This window comes from Hermetia illucens, chromosome 1 (assembly GCF_905115235.1).
Source record: "Hermetia illucens chromosome 1, iHerIll2.2.curated.20191125, whole genome shotgun sequence".
Classification (NCBI taxonomy): Eukaryota; Metazoa; Arthropoda; class Insecta; order Diptera; family Stratiomyidae; genus Hermetia; species Hermetia illucens.
In genome coordinates, this window is record NC_051849.1 from 2,264,814 (window position 1) to 2,289,819 (window position 25,006).

At 46.1% G+C, this 25,006-nt stretch overlaps 1 protein-coding gene across 1 annotated transcript in view; it reads left to right on the forward strand.

Annotated features, from left to right (window-relative positions):
* Positions 1-25,006, forward strand: part of LOC119660591 (atrial natriuretic peptide receptor 1) — a 61,747-nt gene that overhangs the window by 13,066 nt on the left and 23,675 nt on the right. The window contains exons 4-6 of the mRNA XM_038069266.1: positions 13,688-13,762; positions 24,575-24,731; positions 24,833-24,952. Of these exons, the coding sequence (XP_037925194.1) occupies positions 13,688-13,762; positions 24,575-24,731; positions 24,833-24,952 (352 nt within the window). The remainder of the gene's footprint in view (positions 1-13,687; positions 13,763-24,574; positions 24,732-24,832; positions 24,953-25,006) is intronic.

Sequence of the window (25,006 nt, forward strand, 5' to 3'; positions counted from 1 at the left end):
GCCGGTCCCAATAATGCTGCAAGCAGACCTATCAAGTACTGCTTGCGGCTCATATCGGTAAACCGGACATGTTCCCGTGGTCAGCCCATGTTTATATGCAAGGTTTTGATGGATAACCTTACATACAGCATTATGCCTGGTGATGTATTGCACCGGTGTCATAACAGTGCAGCCAGAAATGAGATGGTCCTACGTCTCTAACGCTGAACCACACATTCTGCACTGTTCGTTCTCCACCCGTTCTTTCATGATGAGCTTTTTATAAGCTCGGGTGGCGACCACGCCATCCTGAATGGCACACATGAACCCCTCCGTCTCAGCAAAGAGCTCCCCAGTACACAGCCATCTGTTCGACAAATGCAAATCGACAAATGGCTGTCAAAGACAATTCACGTGTTTACCGAGCATTGCCTTCGACTTCCATTCATCGATCCGCTCTTGGTTCGACTTCACCCCACTCAGAGGATTGAAAGATCGATCCTTCAAGTTAAGTGGAGTCAGTCCACAGTCTGCCTTACAGACAGCCGCATGCAAGGGACTCGCCTGCTCTTTGCTGTAAAAATAAGCGCGCAGTGAGTCGACTTGGCGATGATGTTGTGCCGCCACGTCAACCACGCCCCTACCTCCGATGTCACGAGGCAGGTTCATCCGCTCCACGGTAGACTTTGGGTGATGCATTCGGAATTTGGACATAGTTGTCCGTATCCGCCGCTGGACGTTTTCCAGATCGGTCTTCGTCCATGGCAATATTCCGAATGCATAAGCCAGTGAAGGGATAGCGAATACATTCAACGCGCTTATTTTATTCTTCCCCGAGAGATGCGATTTCAGCACCAGCTTTACACGTCGCAGGAATTCGGACAGCAGAGCTTCCTTCAGATCACCAACTCGAGCATGGGCTCCTTGCAGAATTCCTAGGTACTTGTAGAAGTCTGTCTCGGTCATAGCTTCGATGTGGAGGTCACCAATGCTATGTCCGGCATGCGGCTCGTGATGACCTTTGCGAATGGCTTGGATTCAACACTTGTCTAATCCAAACTCCATCCGAATATCACGGCTGAAAATGTCTATTAATCGCAACAGACTTCTAAGGTGGTTGTCAGCACCAGTATACAGCTTGATGTCATCTAGGTACATTAAGTATATCAGTTCGCACTTAGCACGTAGGCCATATTTTATTGCAAAACCATGCCCTCTAGCATCATTCAGTAGCCATGAAAGGGGGTCAGTGCCATACAAAACCAAAGAGGATTCAATGAATCCCCCTGGAAGATGCCCCTCCGTATACGGATGGGCTCTGAGGTATTAGCACCCTCAGATGTACGGACTGATAAGGTGGTATGCCACCCTTCCATGACTGTCGCCAAAAACTTTATTAGTTTCGGATCAATGCGATACAGATGTAGGATATCGATTAGCCAGATATGCGCAACGCTATCAAAAGCCTTGGCATAATCGATATAGCAACTGAAGAGGTTTATTTGGCCTCTAGTTGCTTGTCCTACAACTACCGAGTTGATAATGAGTTGCTCTTTGCAACCCCTTGACCCAACTCGGCAGCCCTTCTGCTCCTCGGACAGAATGTTGTTGGTCTCGAGGTGCGCATTGATCCTTCCACTAATAATGGACGTGATGAATTTGTAGAGGGTTGGTAAGCAAGTGATCGGTCTTGTGTCTGCGGGGTCCTGTACCGTGTCCTTCTTAGGGATAAGGTAGGTAATCCCCGCAGTGAGGTAAGGTGGAAATTCCTCCGGCCGACTCATGACCTCATTTATACTACGTGCCAACCGACTGTGTACGCTGGTAAATTTCTTATACCAGAAATTCTGCACCCGATCCAGACCTGGGCCCCTCCAGTTCTTCGAGATGTTTATGGCTCGTCCAACTTGCTCTTCGGTAACATCCGCAAAATTCGTGCCAGGTGTATTGGCATGGCGGGTGCCTTCAGCGGTGATTTATTTATTTATTTAATTAACGGACAACAAACAGAGAGAATTCCAATTAACTATTGTCCTCAGGAGGAGGAGAAAGCAAAAAACTTATCCTACGTTTAAAGCTACTTAAAGTAGGGAAGTTAAAAGGACCAAGCTGTTTTGCATTATAATTACGGCAAAGCCTGGGAATCGGGGAATGAAAATAGACTTCGAGCTCCGCGAAGGGCACGTTGAAAATATCTGCGTTACGTGTGTTATAAGACGCAGGACGGCAGGTGATCTCGTCAGCGGCGGAGCAGTCCATCAGGCCCGAGGAAAGTTTAAAGAATGTGCATAGATCCAGATAGGATCTACGCTGTTGTAGGAAGGGAAGGTTTAGAAAGCGGAGGCGGGAGGGGTAATCCACACGAGGGAAGCTTTTCTTAAAGAAGAGAGAACGGGTGAATTTACGTTGCACATTTTCAAGGGCAAGACAATCACAGTTACGAGTGGGCGACCAGATCACGGAACAATACTCGAGGGTATTCCTCACAAGGGAATTGAAGAGAGCTAAGGAGGGTTGGATGGAGTCAAAATCAGAGGAGGAGCGAAGAATGAAGCCTGACAATTTTGCTGCTCGATTGATAACATCGAGGCAATGGGTATCAAAGCGCAGCTTATTGTCGAAAGTGACTCCGAGGTCTTGAGTGGAATTTAAGCAGGATAAGGAATGTCCGTTAAGCGAGTAGGAGAAAGAAGTCGGTGAGGATTTTAGGGAGTAGCACATAGAGTGACACTTTCTGACGTTTAGCGCTAAACCATTAGTCGAGCACCAACGAACCAGAGTGTCCAGGTTATTCTGAAGGGAAACACAGTCCATAGGCGACGATATAGCGGAAAACAGCTTAAGGTCGTCTGCATAGAGCAAACAGGGACAAGTAAGGAGGGGAGGAAGGTCGTTAATAAAAAATAAAAATAGCAAAGGACCGAGAATAGACCCCTGTGGGACGCCAGAAGAGGGGGAGAAGGAGCGGGAAGTACAGCCGTCAAAAGAGACGCGGCAGGATCGGTTGGAAAGGTAAGAGGCAAGCCATAAAACCAGTGGTTTGGGAACATTTAGGGACGAGAGTTTGGATAGAAGTATCTTGTGATTTACAGTGTCGAAGGCTTTCGCGAAGTCAGTGTAAATGGTATGCACTTCTTGCCGTGAATTTAGACATTTGGCGACAAAGTTGGTAAAGTCGAGCAGGTTGGAGGCAGTGGACCTACGTTTAACGAAGCCGTGTTGTTCTTTCACTATGTGATGGCCAAAGTGGGCGGACAACCAGTCGCTGACATATCTTTCCAGGATTTTGGAACAGGAGGAGAGGAGGGAAATGGGACGGTAATTCTCGGCAAGCGAACGATCGCCACTTTTGTGAATGGGGATAATGAGAGCCTCTTTCCACAAGCTGGGAAAATGATTCTCTTCAAGGCTTTTGTTGAAAATAAGAGATAGGGGAAGGGAGATGGACTTACCAGTTTTGATCAAAAAGAGGTTGGGAAGACCATCGTAGCCAGGTCCGACCTTGGCATCAAGTTCGCCAATGAGGTATTCGATAAGGATAGGAGTGAGAAGGGGAATGGTAGGCGATGCGGGGCAGGCTGCATCTACTATCGGGAGGGATTCGGAGGAAGGAGGAGGGACATAGACTGACGAAAAGTAGCGGCAGAGTAAATCACAAGATCGTTGGGGGGAGTTAGCTGCGAAGCCAGAGAATTTAATGGACGGAGGGGATAACTGGGCGGGGCAGCGAGAGTTGCGAATGTGGGACCAGAAAGGTTTCAGATTTCCGCGCTTTAGTGAGTCTTCCACGCTGGACAAATATTCCTGTCTGGACTTACGTATTAAGGATTTGACCGAGGAACGAAGGGATTTGAAAAAAACTAAGTCAGCAACATTTCTAGAAGACAGGAACTTCTTTCTCGCAGTATGTTTTTGACGTAGTTTTTTGTGAATTTCAGTGGTGAACCAGACGGGGTAAGAGCGTAAGCACTTAGGAGAGGAGGGAACGTAACAAGGAAGAAGATCAGATAAAATGGTATAGAAAGTGTTGAGTGCCTGGTCACATGTAAATGGAGAGAGCAGGGGGACCCAGTTGATTGACGCCAGGGCTGAGTTCAGACCTTCGAAGTTCGCCTTACGAAAGTTGAACTTGGTAGGCTTGCGAGCGACAGGAGAGTGGAGTCGGGATATCTGAACATCGAACTCGAGAGCAGGATGATGGGCGTCAGGGGCAACGTAAGACGGAGCATGAAGGGATTGGGAAAGATATCGTACAGGAAGGTTAGAGAGGACAAGGTCAAGAGTGCGATCTAAGTGGTTTCTAGAAAGGTTAAATTGGAGGGCCCCACAGGTGTACATGAAAGTGGATAGAGGAAGGGAAGGGTGGGTCGAGTTATTAGGGAGGGAGGGAAGGCCAGGTGTAACGGGCCAGGAGAGCATAGGAAGATTAAAGTCACCACAGAGGATGAAAGGAAGTGAGGGAAACAAAACGGTTAGGGCCTCTGATAATCTGTCGAAGAAATCCTCGTACAGAGAAGGCGGGCTTAGGCAGGGAAAATATACACACGATATGATAAAGGGACATACGTTTGGCGGAAGGACACGTATGGTAACAGAATCGTAGGAGGAGGAGGAGGAGGAAAAGATGATTTCGGCACGGAGAGGGGATTTAACAGCTATTAGGGCACCTCCGCCAGTTGTCTTGCCAAGCGCAACGCAGTCTCTGTCACAACGAAAGACAGAGTAACCTTCGAGGAGCTCAGAATCTAAAATCCTGTCATCCAGCCAGGTTTCAGAAATGCAGATGACATGATGTTGGAATGCTAAGGCAGACAGTTTGAAATCCGACAGCTTGGTCCTTAGACCCCTTACATTTTGATAAAATAGCGTAAAGTTATTGGAATCATTCAAGTTCGGCGAGGCAGGCGGACGGGCCGGAAATTTTGACGAATCTTAGACCTCTGATAAGGCTTAACGAAGACCCCCTGTGGCCAAAAGGAGGATTGGACGATAGCATCGAAGTCATGGGGATATGTCACTTTGAAGGAAGCTATCACTCGGTCAGGAGAGCCATCCTTCGTCAGCTTCACACAGGAAAGAGGTGACAAAGTTGAGTTGCTTTTGTTTCTGATATAGGCCAGAATTTCGTCGGGCGTAGTGGAGTACGCTAGCCTTGACACGAACAGCTGTTTCGGTGGCGAGGCGACGTTCAATTGGGGGCCGCTCGGACGACATGAGGTCGGAAGAGCCTGCGGTTCAGCGGTGGCGGGCGTCGATGATACACAGGAGGAAGCGTGCGGTGGTGCTAATGTAGCGGCTGTGGGATAAACGCCAGAACTTCGTAGCGCATCCGATGTTGCGTAGGGAACTTGTCCCTCGGATGGAGGATTTTTCAGTAGGCTAGCGAACGTCATCGGGTTGATACCATCTTTTATGGACACACTGGAATTAAGCGAGGCAGATCGAGGCAGAGAATTAGAATTAGTCGACCGGGGCGACTTAGGTATGGCGCCAGTTTTGTTCGCTGCAGTCGCCGGCGAGGTATAAGCAGAGCCAGTCAGCGGAATCTCAGGAGCTGAGACTACGCTGGAGCTCGATAAAGCAGCAGCTTGCGGGGGCAGAATTGTCGGCGATTTTGAAACTGCAAGTTGAATCGATGCCAAAGTCGCCGTGTGTTGATGCAGCAGCTGAATTGCATCCGATAAAGTGGTACCGCAGCAGGCGTTACAGCGATAGGTAACGTTAGGGGAAAATTTAGCCCGAATGTCTATAAACGCAGAGGGAATACCCAAGCACTTGGCGTGGAAGGTCGCACCACAGTACCCATCGCAGTCTAAAAATTTGGAGCGAATAGATTCCGGCTCCTTACAAATGGCACACAGAGTGCCATAAATCGGTGAGGAAGTTGCCATAATAAATTTGGAAAAAGTTGATTAAACGCACAAGCCACGGGAGTGTAGTCACAATAGTTTATCGATAATAGTAATATGAAGTTCAATTGGAAATGAAATTACGCGCACTGAAGATCGCCTAAAGATATGCAAAAAAAGTCAGAGTTATTTACAAATCACTGCACTTCAAACAAAAGGTAATTGACCGGGGAACAGTAATTCCAGAATTAGATGTAAAATATTGTTTTCGGAAGAAAATTTTAAGTTTTCGAGAGCACACAAGAAGCGCGAGAATTAGCCGTTTCACTTGCGCGAGGTATTGATACAACGCACAGCACCAGGTTTCTCAGGGAAAGGCTCAGAGAATAAGGCAAAAGGAAACAGCAGAGTAATCGCGATAAAAAGAATTTTCCATGGTGGATCTCTTTGCTCACTCAAACCAATAACACAAAAGCGAATCTTCTGACCCTTCAATCTGTTAGCCGCAACTGCACCACAATACACAAGTGATTGTAGTTGCAGCAGTGACATATCAGCACACAGCCGAGATGTAATCTCATCATTGATTTGAGATAGAATTCCCGGAGTTGCTGGAGATGTATAGAGCCTGGGAATACCTGGTCTATGCAAAGGAGCCATATCCGAGAATTCTATACACGCTCTTTGGAATTCGTCCCGAACTTCAGCCTCAGTTGGACGGTGGAGAAGAGTGCTTCGGCGAGTACTGAACCTGTTGCCTGCAGTGCGGCGTGGTGTTGTTGATGCCGCCGCCTCTGCCCCCATCGACTGTCGGTCACCAGTTTCCCAGATGACTTCAAGTCGAACACGTTTCCTGATGGTGGCCGGGATTGTGTCGCTGCGAGTTATAAAGCGGTACTGGTCTGCACAGTCACGTGCGCAAATTGCGGGAAACGCTCAACGAATCTCTGGTGCAACAAGGGGCGGTAAGATGTTGTACCCGGGAGGTTCATTTCTTCAGTCCATTTCATCCGCTTCCTACGCGAACTTGCTGAAGTGGTCGCCACAGATTGTGGCGAAACAGCTGCAGCAGGCGGAGCTGTGCTCCTGGTCGTCCTGGTGCCTAGACCTCGAACCGCCCCATGACTAGTGGTTTCGACGCCGTGCTGTCCATTACGAGAGCCCGACCCAGTCACCAAGTCAGACGACTCCTGCCGGTTATCCGTACCGGACCTTAAATTTCTCCTTCTTCTCATTTTTGGTGGTGCATTTTATCCCTTGCTGCCAGGTGTTGAGATAGCTTCCTTAGTGAGTAATCTTCAAGACTGCAAAGTTCCTGCACTTTCCTCACCTACCCCCTGAGACGCTGCGGTGGTGGCGTACACCCATTCAGACTGAAGCTATCCATCCCTCCTCCTTTCACAACCGGGCTTGGGACCGGCTTCTTATATTATATTTAGAAAGTGAATTCGCACTCTGTCTCCATCAGACGTGTATGACGTCACCATCAAATAATAGCCTATATAACGACGAATCGATCACCGTATGAAATCATGGATAATGGCTTTCGAGTTGTATGACCATCTTGGAAACAGCTTTGACGAGGATGATGAAACATCTGGGTGTAGATCAGATTTAATTTTTAGAATGACCAAATGTTAAGCATTCCGTAGCCTACAAAATGACGAAATTTATGAGGGATACCCTGACTTAGATGGTTGTGGATAAAATAAGTAATGGACTGTATATCGGTCGGGATTATCCGGTCCGGAATGTCTATAAGGGCAATATCTATAGTAGAAAAAGAAGACGTGGCACACCCTGCCACGATGGAGAGAAGGCGATGGTCAGGACGCCAGACAGCTTTCAAGAATATCGAATTGGCGGTCCTCGGCGCAAAATCGGGATATCTCAAGTTCCTTACTAATGCAGGTCTGGACCGGATACCGATGATGAAATGATTAGAAAAAGCTAGCGTGCCAGATTTTGAGAAAGAAAGACACGACTAGAGCACTAACATTTTTCTATTTGGTAGTTTCTGAGAATAGTTTCCTCCATTTACAATCAACTCTAAAACTTTGACCTGCACCGTAAACTGCTAATTGAGACGGATGAAGTCCCGGAGGTGAGGGATCTGGACTGAACCTTGCAGAAGAGAAAACGTTCCTCAACGCGAAGCCACGTAGGAGATAGCTTTGGCTAGGGTGATGCACAGTGTAGGAGGGTCACAATATATGCACTTGTGTATAGCTAGGGCGGTGAGCTCGATCTTAGCGCTCAGTAAGGGGTCGTACAGAATGATCATTCCCATCAAGGGATGGTTGAAGGGATAGCATGGGGAAATTATAATCATACCCAGTTTCTGATAAAGCATGGGGGTATCGAAATAATAAAACTTGTTGTTTCTTTTTCGTTGGTGTGGGTATTTATTCTTGCAAATACCGATATTTCGGGAACCACTTGTTCCCTTCATCAGTGCAAACAAGTTCTTGTTTGTTTTATTATTTCAATTAATTAATCGTTGGAAACACCGCATAATTTCACTCTGATGGGGGTATCGATAATATCTGTGCATGTTTTAATGGATTACCCCCCGTGATTGTCCAAACTGCGATGAAGTCCTAGAAGACCCAGAACATGCATTCATCCACTGCTAGTAGAAAGGAAACTCTAGAAAATGAATGTACTGGTACCGGAAAGTGGTGTGGAGAATGCCAGCATATCAGGAAAATTGGGATGCGATCAACTTCATAATCAGATTTACCCAGGGTTAAGTGCGAAAGGCGGAGGAAACCAGGCAAGCACAGTTACGAGAGCTGCATATAGAAGAAAGGAAGCTAAACTCGTGGGTGGGGGTATCCCAAACAATGGCGTGCTCAAGTTATCTCTATTTCTGGGGAAGCAGCGACACCAATCGTAGAGGTGAGCACCTTGTTGAATTTATCCTTAGCAATAAGTTAGAAATATATAACTTAGGGAACACTCCAACATTTGTGACCAGCACTAGACAGGAGGTACTAGACATAACTCTAGGAAATACTCTAATGAACGGAATGGTCAGGAATTGAAGGGTGTCGGATGGACCCTCTATGTCTGATCAAAGGATAATCAGATTCGACATTGAGGGTAACTCCGAAATAGAAAGAATAATAAGGAATCCCAGGAGAACGGATTGGAAATCCTACGCAACGCACTTGAGCAACAACATCGCCCACCTTCAAGGGGGCGGGGACATGAGGAGCGAACTGGAACTAGAAACAGTGGTGAAAAACCTCAACACAGTCATCATTGACGCATATGAGACCAGCTGTCCGGCTAAGACAGTTAAGTCATCAAGGGATGTACTATGGTGGAACAGGAACCTGGCCAGAACGAGAACCGAGGCACGAAAACTCTTCAACCGGGGACTGGCAGAAGTACAAAAATGCACTGACTGCGTATAGCAACGCGATCAGGGAAGCGAAAAGGAACAGCTTCAGGGAATTCTCTGAAGGGATCGAACAGATTACAGAAGCAACCAGGCTGTACAAGGCTGTAGCCAAATACCCCTAGCCAAATATCCTTTGTCTGTTTGAAGAAGGAAGATGGAACATTTACCGAGAATGAGGAGGACAGGGTACACCTGCTTCTCAGAACTCATTTCCCGGGGTCCTACCCCCGGTAGCAGGCAACAATATTCTGCCTGACACCCAAACAACAAATAAAAGGGGAAGAAAAGAGAACAGGAAACTAGCAAAAAAAGGTTTGCTCAGAAGCTAGGCTAAGGTGGGCAGTGGGAACTTTTAAACCACTGAAAGTAGATGGCACTTTTCCAGCACTAATTCAGAGAGGCCTAGAAATTATTTTAGAGTCTTTTCTGAGGGTGGTAAGGGGGAGCATAGCACTGGGTTACATACTAAGGGCATGGAGACCGGCAAAAGTGGTCTTTATTCCGAAAGCGGGTAAGAAGGACCCTTTTCACCCTAAATCTTTCAGATCAATTTCCCTAACATCGTTCGTACTCAAAACGGTGGTGAAGATCATAGACAACTATATTAGAACTAACGTTCAAAAGAGTAATCCCCTATATCAGTGCCAACACCCTTACCGGGCAGGAAGGTCAACTGAAACTGGTCTGTATCAGCTGACAGAGGTACTACGGGATGCGATAGAAACAAAAGAAATTGCACTTTGTGCCTTTTTTGGATATTGAAGGAGCATTCAACACATCGCACACAGAGATACAAGATGCTCTGGACCGCAGGGGAGTGGCATTCTTGATGGGCAAAATGCTAGAAAGTAGATAAATAGAAGTACCGACAGGTACAAATTCTATTGTTATGATCACCACTCAAGGATATCCACAGGGTGGAGTACTATCACCGCTGGTGTGGAGTATGGTAGTCGATGAACTCCTGGACGTGTTAACAAATACTGGAATACAAGTTCAGGGTTACGCGGACGACATTGTTGTAGGGGCAAATATGAAGATACCTTATGTGATAGAATCCAAACTGGACTAAGAGTTACTACTGCCTGGTGCAGGAAGGTGGGACTGCGGATCAACCCATCCAAAACCACCATAGTGCCATTCACTAGGAGGCGTAAGCTTGATCACCTGAGAGCCATAAGATTACATGATATGGAGGTTAAATGAGAAACAAAGGTCAAATATTTGGGGATTACCCTAGACCAAAAATTACTCAGGAAGACACATGTCGGAAACATTTGTCGGAAAGCCACGAACTCAGCACACAAGCCAGAGAATTACATAAGCTCCAAAGGCTGGCAGTGGGGAAATGAGGATATGCCCAACGGCATCCCTAGAGGACCTCTGGGATTAACCCTTCTCAATATGCACCTACAGATGCAGGCAAGGAGGGCAATATTTAGGATGGCCGGTAGTATGAGTGAGGCGGGGAGCTGCCTAAATCGAAGGAAGATTGATATTCTTTCTAGACGGTATCCAGAATTATTGATATCAAGGGATAACATGACAACGAGGTTTCATTTCGATAAGAAGTTTGAAACACATTGGAGTAACAAGGCAAACTGGGAGAGCGTGGCTGCGACATACGGATTAAACCAGCAACTGATTACTTCGTACACTGACGGATCCCTCACAGCAGAGGGAGTGGGAACCGGTGTCATTGGTCCAAGGAAAATGTACTTTGAGCCAATGGGCAGGTGCACTAGCATATTTCAGGCGGAAATATACGCCATAGACAAATATACCTCCTTTAATCTGCAAAGGAACTATAGGGGGCAGAACGTAGCTACTCTCACCGATAGTCAAGCAGCGATGGAGGCACTTAGGTCCAACCAGGTAAACTCTAAACTGGTATGGGAATGCCTTGAGAGACTGAATACACTCGGCTCGTCCAACAAGGTCTGGATACTTTGGGTTCCAGGCCACGCTGGGTTGGAAGGCAACGAGGCAGCGGTCGAACTAGCCAAGAAGGGAGCAGGGACGCCTTTACACAGGCCAGAACCCTTCTGTGGAATCGGAAACGGTTTCATGGCTATGACTCTAAGAAATGAAGAGGAACGGTTGAGTTGAGTGAACTATTCTGGGCAGGCGTACCAGGGAGAGCAGTCCAGGGTGCTTATTGAAGGATACGAACTCATGCGCACAAAGGATTGCTTAAATTTCACCAAAAAGAACCTCCGAATCATAGTGGGAATTCTCACTGGTCATTGTCGGCTGAGCTATCACCTAGGGAAGCTAGGGATATCTACGGACATTGCCTGCAGGTTTTGTCAGGAGTATGACGAAGCCTCTATACACGTCCTAGGACAGTGTCCGGCACTTGTACAAAGTAGGCCGAGGCATCTGGGAGAACATATAATACCAGATGCAAAGCTGAAAGATCTGGAAGTGGGGAACTTACTAAAGTTTCTGACGGTTATAGGCGCGCTGGAGATACTATGATCAATAGGAATACTATAACCAGTAACCAGTTCTTTAAGGACGCGGTGCGACTTTCCCTTAACAGAATAATAATAATATCTCCATTTCATGGTCTCTATTTTCTTCCTAAAGAAGAAATTGTAAAAAGAATGAATTGTGTTCTGTAGGAAAAGTCGAAAAAAAACCTCCTCTCGTCAAGCGGGCGGGCGGGGGAAGGAACTAGGATGTGGGTTGGGATGGGGGGCATGCGGGAGGGGTTTGGAAAAGGAAGCTAGGAGTGGCGCTGAGGATGGGCGGGTTTTGAAAACTGGGATGAGGAGTAAATACCGTTGTAGAAGATTACTCTACCGCCGGGGTCGAAAAGGTGGTTACGGGACTGGAGAGATAGGAGGATTTGAGGGAACAGATGAGTTCGTAGAAGATTCTCTTCGACGATCTCGATCTGCATGGCCTGGGAGATAAGTGGATTTGGATGGGATAAGTGGATTTGTCTAGGAATTGGAGGGCATGACGGGCTAGGACGGTGTCGATGCGGGGCGTTTGACAGGAGTCGTAGAGGATCTGGTTGGAGATATATTTGGAGCGGTCTTCTTTCTTGTAGATATTGGCACAATGGCGTAGGATTCTGCGCTCTTTGCGGCGGAGTTGTTCGATTTGGTGGAGGGAAGTGTCGGACCAGAAGATGAGCCGAAAATGAGGAGGGGACGGATAAGCTCTTTGTAGCAAAACAGTTTGACTTTCTGAGGTGTTGTACTACTGTATTTTAGGATTGGGTAGAGGGATTTGAAGGCACCTGTTGCACGGTTCAGTGCCTTCGTGATATGTGGGAGGTGTTTATAGGCGGGAATTCATTGTCACTCCAAGATAGGTGACTTCTTTAACGGTTGGGATGGTGTCGTTGTGGATCTTCAGGGATAGGGTTGATATGTCGCTCCTCATTTTCGGGGTCCTCTTAGCGGTACCACAGAATACGATGGCTTTGCATTTTTGTGGGTTTAGGGACAGTTTCCAGCGGGTGAAGTACCAGTAGAGCTCGTCCAAATAGGAATTCAGGCGGGCTTCACCGGCAGGGATGTTTCTGGTGGAGGTGTAGAGGATGCGAACATCCGCGTATTGGAGGATTCGAATTGGATTTGGGTGTGGAGTTGGTTTGGGAAGGTCTGCGGTGAACAGGGAGAAGAGGGTAGCGGAGAGGAGTGATCCCTGAGGGATGCCAGCCGGGCTGGAATATGGGGAAGAGAGGTGTTCACGGAGTTGGACTTGGGATTTACGCCCATCAAAAAAGCTAAGAATTAGCTTGCAGAGGTGCGGATGGAACTGGAGGACTTCGGAAAGTTTGTATGCGAGCCCGTATTGCCATACGGAGTCGAAAGCTGTCTTTATGTCGAGGAGACATTCTATGGTCGGTGCGTTCCGGTTGAGGCCGAGGAAGACGTCCGATTTGAGCACAAGTAGTGCATGCTCAACTAAGTGTTTGGATCGGTTGACGAATTGAAATTGTGGGATTGAATGGTTGGAGTCACAGTGCTCGTCGATAATGAATTTGATGATCCGCTCGAATATCTTGGCGGAGGATGAGAGGATTGAGATAGGCCTGTAGCTATCGGGATTTAGTGGATTTTGGTTTTTTTTTTAGGAATAGGAACAATTCGAGTACTCTTCCAATCTGTTGGGAAGTGGGCGTTGATAAGGCAGTGGTTGATGATGGAGGACATAATGGGAGCAATGCTTGGAGCGCATTTCTTGAGGACGATGGAGGGGATTTTGTCAAGTCCAACCGATTTCTTGTTTTTGAAGGCGGCGATGGCCGCCCTGACGGAGTCTATACACTATTCAGAATATTTTACAATTTGCTTGCGTTGCTACGTTGGTCCCCATGTAAACGGGTGAAAATTGCTCTTCTTCTTCCCCTTTCTGGCTTATTTATTATCTTGCATTTTGTATCTCTTTATTTTCAAGCAAATCATTACATGCAACTTCCTTCTTACAGCCTCCTTCCGAAGGTGAACTGTCCGTGTCGTCGGGTATCCTGGGAAAGATCCATAAATGGAAAAATGAAAGCACAGTAAGTAACTTTCAGGACTCGATTATCCTCATGACTGGATTTATGATTTCTAATGGAAAATCACGGCTGCCGAGCAGTTAAATCTATGATATTAAAAATTATTTAACATCTTATTTCACAGCCTATTATGAGCATCTTTTATCTTTTATCTGCCTTTAATGGCTCCCGGTTAATGGGAGTATTTGAAATTTGTATAGTTTATGATAATTACAATGAATGGCAAGGGGTGGTAGGGTGACTGGTCCTCTTGCAAAGTATGAGAGCCAGAGGATACAAAGATAATTAAACGCTGGGAGAAGGGAGAGTGTCTAACTGTTTGTATTTAATTGAATTTCAACAGAGCGAGCCGATGCATTGTGAACAACCCCTTCCAGTGAAGGATAACGTTTATCCTCGCTAGGAAACGCTGGAAGCACGGTCATTTAATCAAAGTCAATTTCAAGGATAATGCAAATATTTTTCTCTGTTTGAATTCTATTTTTAAAAGCATATATTGCTGCAATCTGACCTCTTAGCCGTGATCGGTAATCCCAGACGTCGCAGGATTGTGGCAGTTTCTGCGAAACGGTGTCGGATTGCATATTTGTAGCAATCAGCTCCATACACTATCATTAAAATTGTTCTTCCATTAGTTGTTCATTTTGCATGTTTCCACGGGAAATAAATCAAGGGGGTGGGGGTGTACTTTGCTTGATTACCAGCCAGCGGAGAGTAGGACACGGAATGATATGTTGGAATTTCGCTATTAAGTCGGAGCAATCAGTTTCTTAATGGGATGTCGTATTTACTCTAATGACTTCTAGGATACTATGCTCTTGAGTTAAGACGCGGATTAACTCCGGGAGCTTGACTCTCTGATCTATGTCCTGATGAACTTATCGTTTGAGTGGTGTATTTATGCACAATATCCTGGCACATTAATTACAGAAGAAGATGATATCTGAGCAGATAGGAAACAGTAATTAGCCGAATAAGATGTCATCAACTCTGGAAACAATGGTCCTTTCGCTACGATGAGTGGTGAGTTTTAAATTGGATAGGCGGTGATGGGGCTGTTGCTATCTGCTGGTACAACAAGAACAATTCTTATCTTTTAAAAAAAACCTTCTGAAGTGAATATATTACAAAATTGGTGGTTTGTAAGCGTTTGATATATGATCCCAGTTAGTCCTGATTTACTGGGACCATTACTGTTTTTGCGAAAGTACCAAAGCTGCCAAGATTATCTTGACGAAAATCACTTTATATAGACACCACTTAGAAGGCTTTAAGATCTGGTTGGGATTGTGTGTGTGTGTGTGTGGCGGTGGGGGAGAAGCTACAGTTTCTGAGCACTCAGGCCGTGTTGGCCCATTGTACTCGCCTCCCCTGTCTAACGGAATATTCCGGATTCGTTAACGTATCACAGGATTTCCGTTAGTGGATGTGATGCTACCCGTCGCAATTGGAGGACATCGGCACCAAAGATCTGATGCCTGATGCGTCCATAGGCGGGGCATTCACATAGGAAATGCTCCGTGGATTCCGCTTCCTCATTACAGGAGGGACACGTATCATCTTCGGTAATTCCTATTCTGAACATATGCCCAGCTAGTGAATTATGGCCTGTCAGAATGCCCACAATACACCTGTAAGTCCTCCTGCTTTTCGACAGGATAAACTTTGGTTGACATCAGTGTCCCCAGATTAGGTGCAGGCTCACTATGAGCTGCTGGTGAATGTGCAGCATAGGTCACTGGTAGACGATATAACCTCTTTTCAGTCGTCAGTAAAAATTTCAACCTGCTCAAACAACAACATTCTTTTTATCATTTTTGAGAACGTTGCCGATCCACGCATTCGCGCACTTCTTTCTCGGCCAGTTAAGCAACCATGCTTAACTGACACAAGTCCAGCATCATATCAGCACTACTGCTTCCCCAATCTTCACGAAGGTGCGTCCTTTCCTACCCCAAAGGCTTGCTGTTGCTCCGGAAAAGTTTTAACAGCTACTCAAGTAGGGTGTATGCAGACCTTCCAACAGCAGTTGGTCATCTCCACTCGATTTAGCCGATCAAGCCCATTGGCGAATGGCGACCTTGTGGAGATTATAGACGCCTGAATTCTCAATCGATTCCCGACCGGCACCCCAGTCCACTCATACAACAATTTGCATATTATTTAGTAAAATGTCGTGTTTTCTCTACCTTGAATCTCGCCAGAGCCTACTATCAAATCCTTGAAGCTCCGGAAGATATTCCAAAGACAGAAATTTGCGCATCTTTTGCACTCTTCAAGTTCACACGGATGACTTTTGGCCTGTACAATGCAGCACGAACCTTCCAGAGATGCATTCCCTCTGTATTAGGAAACTTGGACTTCTATTTCCCCTACTTGGATGACGTGCTGGTCGTATCTTCCACTAAGTCCGATCATTTGGGACATCTCGAGTACATTTTTCAGTGCCTCCTTCAAAACAGCAAACTGCTCCAGTAGCAGGTGAAATTTCTAGGCCACTCCATCAACCCTGATGACACCCTGATGGCATTCAATCCGAACATGACAAAGTGCAAGTGATCGCGAGCTTTCCGCTGCCAAAGACAGTCAAAGACTTTAGAAGGTTCTTGGGCAAGGTACCCTTCTACCGTTGTTTCCTGCCTCCTAAAACCAAAGATTCACCGCAGGTTGTGTGGTTTCCAGGAACCGTCCAAATATTTAAAGCCACAAACACCGTAGTAGGCGCTTCTCTTCATCAAAGGGTGAATCAAGCTCCTTGAAGCTACCAACCGTTGGGTTTTTCTCAAAATGATTGAATACCGTTCAACGAAATTATAGCGCCTTTGATCGTGAATTACAAGCCGCGTATCCGAGAATCAAGCACTTCTGTTATTCCATTGAAGACAGGTTGGTCACCTTGTTAACGGGTCGTTAGCTCCTGACTTTCACCAGTTCACTACGGAGATTTAACATGCGTTTGGTAAAAACGCTAGCGTTATGTCCCGGACTTCCGAGATCAATATCCCAGCCGCAGTCGGCAGTCGCTGTAGACTCGAAGGATGACGCAGTTCTTCTGAGCCTGCAGATGAACTCCAAATACAATACATATTCCTCTATCTACTACGAAATCTCTGAAAAGGAACCTGGGCCATATATTCCGCCTGCCAAAAAGTGCATCGGATGACAAAAGCGTAAAGTCACTAGACATGCTAGGAAGGAAGTAGGTGTGCTCTCCAAGTCGACAAGGCGCTCCCATACAATAAACCTCGACATTATAGGTTCTTTGCGAGACACGCACGGCTACAAGTATTGCCTCACGATAATTAATCGGTTTACGCGGTTGCTTTAGGCAATAGTTCTGAAAGATTTAACAGCACAATCGTGTGCTGACGCCCCCTGTAGAGAATGGATTGAATACTTTGGTGTCCCCGCCATATTCATTAAAGGTCAGGGAATGAAATTTGAACCTACTCTCTCCCCCGGGCTCGGAAAGCTCTTTGGATTCAAACGTCAGCAGACAACTGCATACCACCCGCAGAGCAATAGGATGCTAAAACGATGGCATAGTACGCTGAAGGTAGCCATTATGGACTTTTGTTCTGCTTGGCTTCCGTACAGCCGTCTACGAAGAGTTTGCGGCCAGCCTTGGACTTCCTGGCGACCTGATCCTTGGCCTTGGAGAGACTGGATTGTTGCGTCTACTAAGAGAAGCCGTTCCCAGAATAAAGCACTTCCAACATCTCGCCCCCGGCGGTGATCACCCCTAGGGAACTCGAAGTGTGTAACCATTTTCTGGTAAGGACTAATGCTCACCGGAAGCCGCTACGGCCACCATACGAGGGCCCCTATAAGATCCTGGAGCGTGGGGAGCAATCCTTCACTCTGTACGTCACGTCGATGGCAAACCCAAGAGTACCCTTGGACAGGTTGAAGTCTATCTTCCAGGAAGCAGACAGCACTGGAAGGAAGTAAAGGCGCCACTTTCATTTTGACGTCGGGTTCTCTCGCAAAATCCCTAGGATTCTGCTGGGACGGTATGTGTGTGTGTGTGTGTATGGTGGGGGAGAAGCTACAGCTTCTGAGCACTCAGGCCTTGTTGGCCCATTGTACTCACCTCCCCCGTCTAACGGAATATACCGGATTTATTAACGTATCGCAGGATTTCCATTAGTGGATGTGATGCTACCTGTTGCAATTGGTGAAACATCGGCACCAAAGATCTGATGCCTGATGCGTCCATAGGCGGGGCATTCACATAGGAAATGCTCCGTGGATTCCGCTTCCTCATTACAGGAGGGACACGTAACATCTTCGGTAATTTCTATTCTGAACATATGCCCAGCTAGTGAATTATGGCCTGTCAGAATGCCCACAATACACCTGCAAGTTCTCCTGCTTTTCGACAGGATAAACTTTCCGGTACGTATGTTCGGTTCTGACAGGAAAAGTTTGGTGTGTCGAGCAGCATTTAGGCTCTGCCACCTGTCATTATGGGAAACTTGTTCCCAGTTTTTGAAAACAGATTTAGCCAATGCTACTGATACTCCGATTGCTGGCTCCGGTCCCGGCATAGGGGAGATTGACCCCTCTTTCGCTAAAGCGTCCAAGATTTCATTTCCCTCTATGCCATAGTGACCAGGTTCCCAGAGTAGTTCCACCGTATTGAATTTAGACATAGAGTTCAAACGGTTTCTGCATTCCTGAACGATTTTCGAGGTGATCAAAGGACTGCTCAATGCCCTCAATGCAGCTTGACTGTCACTGCAGATTGCGATGCGCCTGCCCTTCAACCGCTCGTCAATCATCCAGCGTGCCACCCTTCGGATCGCATAAACTTCGACTTGAAAAACCGTCGCATATTGTCCCAAAGGAAAAGCCCACTTCTTGTTTTTATTCGGTTCCAGAACCCTCTTCTGTTTTTGAGCCATCGATGTAGAAGACTTCCGTATATCCCGCCACGCATTCCTCTGGGTCTTCCCAGTCCTCTCTACGCTTCAGGGTAACTTCATATCTTCTACCGAACAGATGTATGGGGACACGAGAATCGGAAGGCATTGTAAGAACTGGATTCAGTCCTCCCAGTAACTCTTCCAATGCTCTGTGCCCCCCACATCCGTTGTTTTCCCATAAATCTAATCGAATTAGTCTATGACCTGCTCTCATTGCAGCGCTTTGAATAAACATATCCAGGGGCTGAAAATTGAGTAGTGCATTCAGAGCAGCGCCGGATGTCGTGCTCATGGCACCAGTGATACCCAGACACACAGTTCTTTGCAGTGCGGCTAGTTTACGGTGAAAACCTTTTTGTCTCACCTTAACCCACCACTCTACGGATGCATATACGAACATCGGCCTAATGATGGCAACGTATATCCACATTACCACATGAGGCCTGAGTCCCCATGTCGAGGCAAAGGTCCGTCTGCACAGCCCATAAGCTGTGAGAGCTCGTTTCATCTTTACCTCTACATGTTTGTTCCAAAGAAGTTTTTTATCTAGAGTGACCCCCAGATATTTCACTTCTTCGGAGAGTTGAAGGGTAGTATCCCTCATCTCAGGGAGACAAAGTCCATCCAGTTTTCTCCTTTTTGTGAATAAAACCATTGGCAAATTTTGCAGTTCGCATAGCAGTGAGTCGATCAGCATACTCCACAGAAGCGGTGAAAGCACACCTCCTTGGGGGCAGCCCTTCGTTGCTTCTGTAGTCAGGTACCGATCGACCCCTACCTCAGCGCACAACAATCTTTGCGTTAGCATAGCATGGATCCACTTAATTAAAGCATCATCAACACCATGCACTCTGGCGGTATCACAAAGTTTTTGAAAAGGCGCACAGTCAAAAGCCCCTTCAATGTCCACGAACACCCCCATCGCGTACTCACCATTCAAAGTTGCATCCTCTATCTTTGTGACTAAAGAATGAAGAGCAGACTCACAGGACTTTCCACGTTGGTAAGCATGTTGGTTTTCACTAAGTGGGTGTGACCTAAGTGCGTTTCCACGAATGTGACGCTCCACCAGTCTCTCCAAACCTTTCAGCAAGAATGAAGTCAAGCTGATCTGTCTAAAGTTCTTTGGATTAGAATAGTCATCTTTCCCAGGTTTCGGTATGAAAACTACCTTAACCTGTTGCCAAGAAGAAGGCACGCAGCCCAGAGCAAGACATCCTCGAAAAATATTTCTTAGAAGTCGCTCTAAATGCTCCATACCCTCCTTTAGCATTGCCGGATAGATGCCATCCATGCCAGGTGCTTTGAAATGTTCAAAGGATAGTATGGCAGCTCTCACCTTTTCATGGGTAACAACCGCTTTCGCAGTGTTCCAGTTCCCCTTGCAACGCTTGCGTGTTGAAGGGGTTGCAAGAACCGTCAACTCTCCCCCTACCATTTCTCTCACCCGTTCTCCCGGGTGGTGTACTTCCAGGAGGGTTTGTACTGAGTGAAAGTACCGTCGGGTTTTCTAAGAGAATCCAACTTGGCCGACTCATCCCTTTTGAGGACTCTACACAGCCTTGAAGTCTCCCTTTCGCCTTCCAGTTCCTCACAGTACGCTCTAAAGGAGTCTCGTTTCGAGCACTTCACGAGCCTCTTATATTCACGTTGTGAGTTCCTGAAATTTAACCAGTCTTTGTTCTTGTTACTTTTGCAAGCACGATTTAGAAGTCGCCTGGTTGATTTCCTGAGTTTTTGCAGTCCTCGGTTCCACCAAGGAACCGTTTTACCGCTTTGGCCTCGGGAAATAGGACAAGCCTCTTCATAGCATTCTAAAAGTGTGCAGTTCAGAGTTTTAAATTCATCTTCCAGCACCAAAGGAGTCCTTAGTCGCCTAGGGAACTGTACTTTATTGCCAAGAAGTTCATTGAACTTTGCCCAATCCGTTTTCCTAGGGTTCCGTCTTTGTACTGCAGACTGTTCGCCCACAATAGTCAGATTGAATTCTAGATATTGGTGATCTGACAGTGAGACCTCGTGTGTAATCAACTCTAACAATTTTGGGGTACAGATGGTTAGGTCAATTACTTCCCTTCTTCTCGGTCCCACGAACGTAGGGGCTCACCCTACGTTTGCAGTCATAAGACCAGTTGAAGTGATGAAATCAAATAGCTTCTCTCCTCTTGGATTGCATTTGCTACTGCCCCAACAGATATGTTGAGCATTCGCATCGCAACCTATTAAGAGTTCGAGACCACTTGATTCTGCATACGCCACCAGATCCCTAAGTTCTTGCGTCGGTGGAGGATACAAAGAATCATAGGGTAAATAAGCGGGGGCAACTATGATGTTTTTCCTCTCGCCATTTATCTGGTATTGTATGATGATCGTAGCTAAGTCCTGGGAACAATATTGTCTCAGCATAGTTGCCTCTAACCGTCTTGATATCAGGACGCAAGCTCTCGGTCTTATGGATCTTTCTTCGTAGAAGATCCTAGCCCCCTTTACTGATCCAATGCCACAGATTCTGTTAAATCGAACCCACGGTTCTTGCACCAGAAAGATATAGGGGAAATCCTGTAGCTTTGTCATTCTCCATCATTGTTCTTCGCTCTCAAAATGGAGATGATGCCCTACAGTCTCCTGATATGACTGAATTTCAGTCTATATAGGAAAAAGTGGAGCACCATATGATGACTTCCCCTGAGCACATTCAGACTCTGTTGGTCCAGTTCGAATACCAAGTTGAAGCCCTCCACGTTTGTAGATTGGTCCTTCCTGGCATTCATGAACTTTACCCTCCAGTGTGCAAAGTTCATGCCCGGGTTCTGTTCACCCAGCATGCGGATGATGTCCTCTGCTTCCCTTCGAGGGCCCGGTAGCCAACATCCGACATGTTCTGTCCCACGTAGCTCAGTGTTCACAATAGTGAACTTGGGCCGACCGCCGGAACTCAAATTTGGGATTACCTGCTGGAGCCACTTTAAGGCAGCCTCGTCAGCGCACTCCAAATGGAGAAGCCCATCACGAAAACCTTGATCGTTAAACCGTGGCTTCGTTCCAGGTTCCATAATCCTCCAGGACTACATAATACTTTGGATTGGAGTTTTTCAATCAACGTTTAGTTTTCGTACCTTATGATTCTCCAGGAGATAGCCTCTACTATATAACCAAGACAGGTAATCACAATGGCGTAAACCTGGAAGTGGTGTTTCCTTAGGATGCGAAAACCACAAATTTTCATCAAAAGCATTGCATATATACTTTCCCTTTAATTCAATAAATGCTGTGAAACTTCAACTATCTAATTATCCTTATGAGTATCGTGTTCGGTAGGTGCGGGTCAGTGAAGTCCTCGGTGTTTAACGTAGGTACCTGTGTTGAAACTTAATCCTACGGCCCTCTTCAGGCACGGATTGATTTTGTGACCACAATCAGAGTACCGCTGCGACAAGCAACAACGGTACCAGTCTATACCAAGTGCATGGCTTAGCATTCATACTGGTGGATGCAAGAATTACCTAAATCTCTACCGAACTATGGAGTACGGCACCCGTGTTGATACGCAACACCACGTCGAGGCCCGAAGGTCTCTTCTCGCTTGAGCATAACCACAGCCATCATGAAACTCCCACTAGGGGGGCCAACTGCAACCAACCGAGCTGTACTCAGATACGACAGGCATTCTCCTGAAGTATAAGAGTCCAGGGGCTACTTCGGTTCCCATGGTACCAGTATACCCCTGGTAAGGTTTCGTGACCGAAGCCACTTCAGATGAGTCCCCGTGCAGACTCGGGTCTGATCGCCCTAGCTAGGCCTTGGAGCATTCGCCTACTGCATCACGGCCGGCAAGCCAATGCGATACAGCGGTTCCCGGTGCCACCACGTGGAGGTTCTCCTCGGCCGCTTGGTTTTGGTTCAGACGACAGGGTTGCCGCCCCGTCTTCCTCCCCGCCACCTCAGAGCACCGGTAGGTGCTGGTCAGAAAATGAGGCTAGTTGTGATGTGACTGTCAGAAATAATAAGTTTGCAATCACTTCCAATTCCTAATGTGGCCCTGCCTCCTCCAGCCAAGAGTATACGTGGAAGGATTTTTGTCCATTTATTACTGCTTATGATTTGATATCCATCGTCCTCTTAGTTCGTTTGTTAATAGAGTAGGATCTGAATTCATCTTCATCACTATTACATCCATTAGACAACACACATGTCTAAATAGATCTGTTATTGATTATATATACATACATACTATCTGGTTACATAAGAGCGTGGTCACTGTTAAATAATAACAACAATTGATTTTTCGAAAATTCGCAAATTTATTGATAATTTGGTCGTCAATACTCAATGCAAATACCTCAGTAGCAAGTCCAATCTCCTGCATTGTCAATTATGGCCTGGCAACGTCGAGGCATACTTTCCACTAGTTTTTCTGCATATTCTACCGGAAAAGACCTCCAAATTTTCCGAATTTGTCGAGAAAGTTGATGTAAATTACATGACTTGCGTCGGCGAAGCTGCATTTTCATCAGAGCCCACACATTTTCTATGGGATTTGCATCCGGTCACTGATATGGCCAATCTAAAGTGACAACTCCGTTTTGCGCCTTCCACTCGCTACACGCTCGACTCCGATGTTTCGGATCGTTGTCCTCTTGAAGGATCCAACCTTCATTTTTCTTGATATACCATTGCTTAGCAGATGGTAACAAAGCCTTTTGATATATTTTATTCATTTTTTCGGCATTTAAATTCTCGGTAAATAAGAACAAAGTACCGAAACCTTTGTTTGAGAAGCACCCCCAAACATGGACCTTGACGGGGTGTTTAACATTCCGTTGAAGCATCGTACTGGTGGAGGTTGTCCAGGCGTGTTTGATGCTCGGAAATGCCCAGCAGGAGGATTCATCAGAAAAAATTACGTTGCTCCAATCGCGGTGCAAATTTTCCTTCGCCCATTCCACTGGTTTTTCAATGTGTTTTGTACTCAACATTGGTTTTTCCAAAGTACTGCGATATTTCAGTTTATTGACAAGCAAGTGCCTGCGAATCGTTCCGTAAGATATGTCAACACCTTTTGCTTTCAATTTCACAGCAGCTCCACGTAAAGTCAAAGTTGGATCTTTCGAGAACAATGCGAGAATCTTTTTTTCGTCTTTTTTTGAGACTTGGCTTGCACTTCCGCGATCAGGAAAATCATCAACGTTACCGACCTTTTTATAGCGATTTATTCACGTGCTAACGAACTGCTTCGACTTTCCCATATATTTCGCAGCAGCAGTTTGCGTTAATTTGGGTCCTTTTTCATGCAAACATAGAAAAATTGCCTCAAAGCGAGAGGCGTAAACAGCACTCATTTCGAAAAACCACTCAATTGAAGACTAAATTTGACAGAGAGCTGACTTTTAACAAAAAGCATGAAGGACTGAGGTGCCCTCTATGTCATAGAAAAAGAAACAGGACGCTCTGATTTTTTATCTACGTGTAACAGTGACCACGCTCTTATGTAACAGACTATGCATGTTCATTATCCTTTATTCTGTATGTTATATCCTTTGCAGTTCAGATTGCGTAGGAGTATAAATCACAAATCCAGCTTATAGCACATTCGATCCTTGCATACATGAATTGATATGCCGCTACCTCCTTGTAAGCTTTCTATGAGACACAAAAGGAGGTTTATGTCTGCCCCTTTCTGTTGTTGAATGGAATGTCCTTCCTTCGGAGTGGCCAGACCTATTAGGTATCAAGAAGCATTATTTCTTATGACGGAGTAGGATAAACACAAGACTATTGATGAAGTGTAAATTAACGCCTGTCGAATTTTTCAAAGATCCTTACCCTACCATATACGTATCCAATGGGCCCCAATGGATGAATTAAATGCTATCGTCTCCTTTTCAAGGGCATGTTCAAAGACAAATCAAAGTACCCGACGCTAACTCGAATGTCATATTGCCAATGTCGACTAAAATTGGTTTTCGCAAGTGTTTTTCGACAATTTAATTGGAAGCACGTTGCCCTGCTCCTCGACCGTTCGGACCTATTCTCCCTGACAGTGGGTACGTACACGTTTTATATTTCCCAAATTGCAAATAGTCTGGTCCTTGAAATATTCTATTCTCATAGATTCTTCTGTTCTCAATTCAATTACGAAAAATAGGTAAAAACTTGGAATATGGTCTCAAGGAGGAGGGTCTGCTGAGCTTTGTGCGTGAACTGAATGGGAACGAGGAGGAGCCTTATGATAACTACCTAAGGGATGCGAGCATGTATGCCAGAGGTAAGTGATTCAAACAATATTTTTTTAGTCGACTTGGCCATTGTTACCCCTATG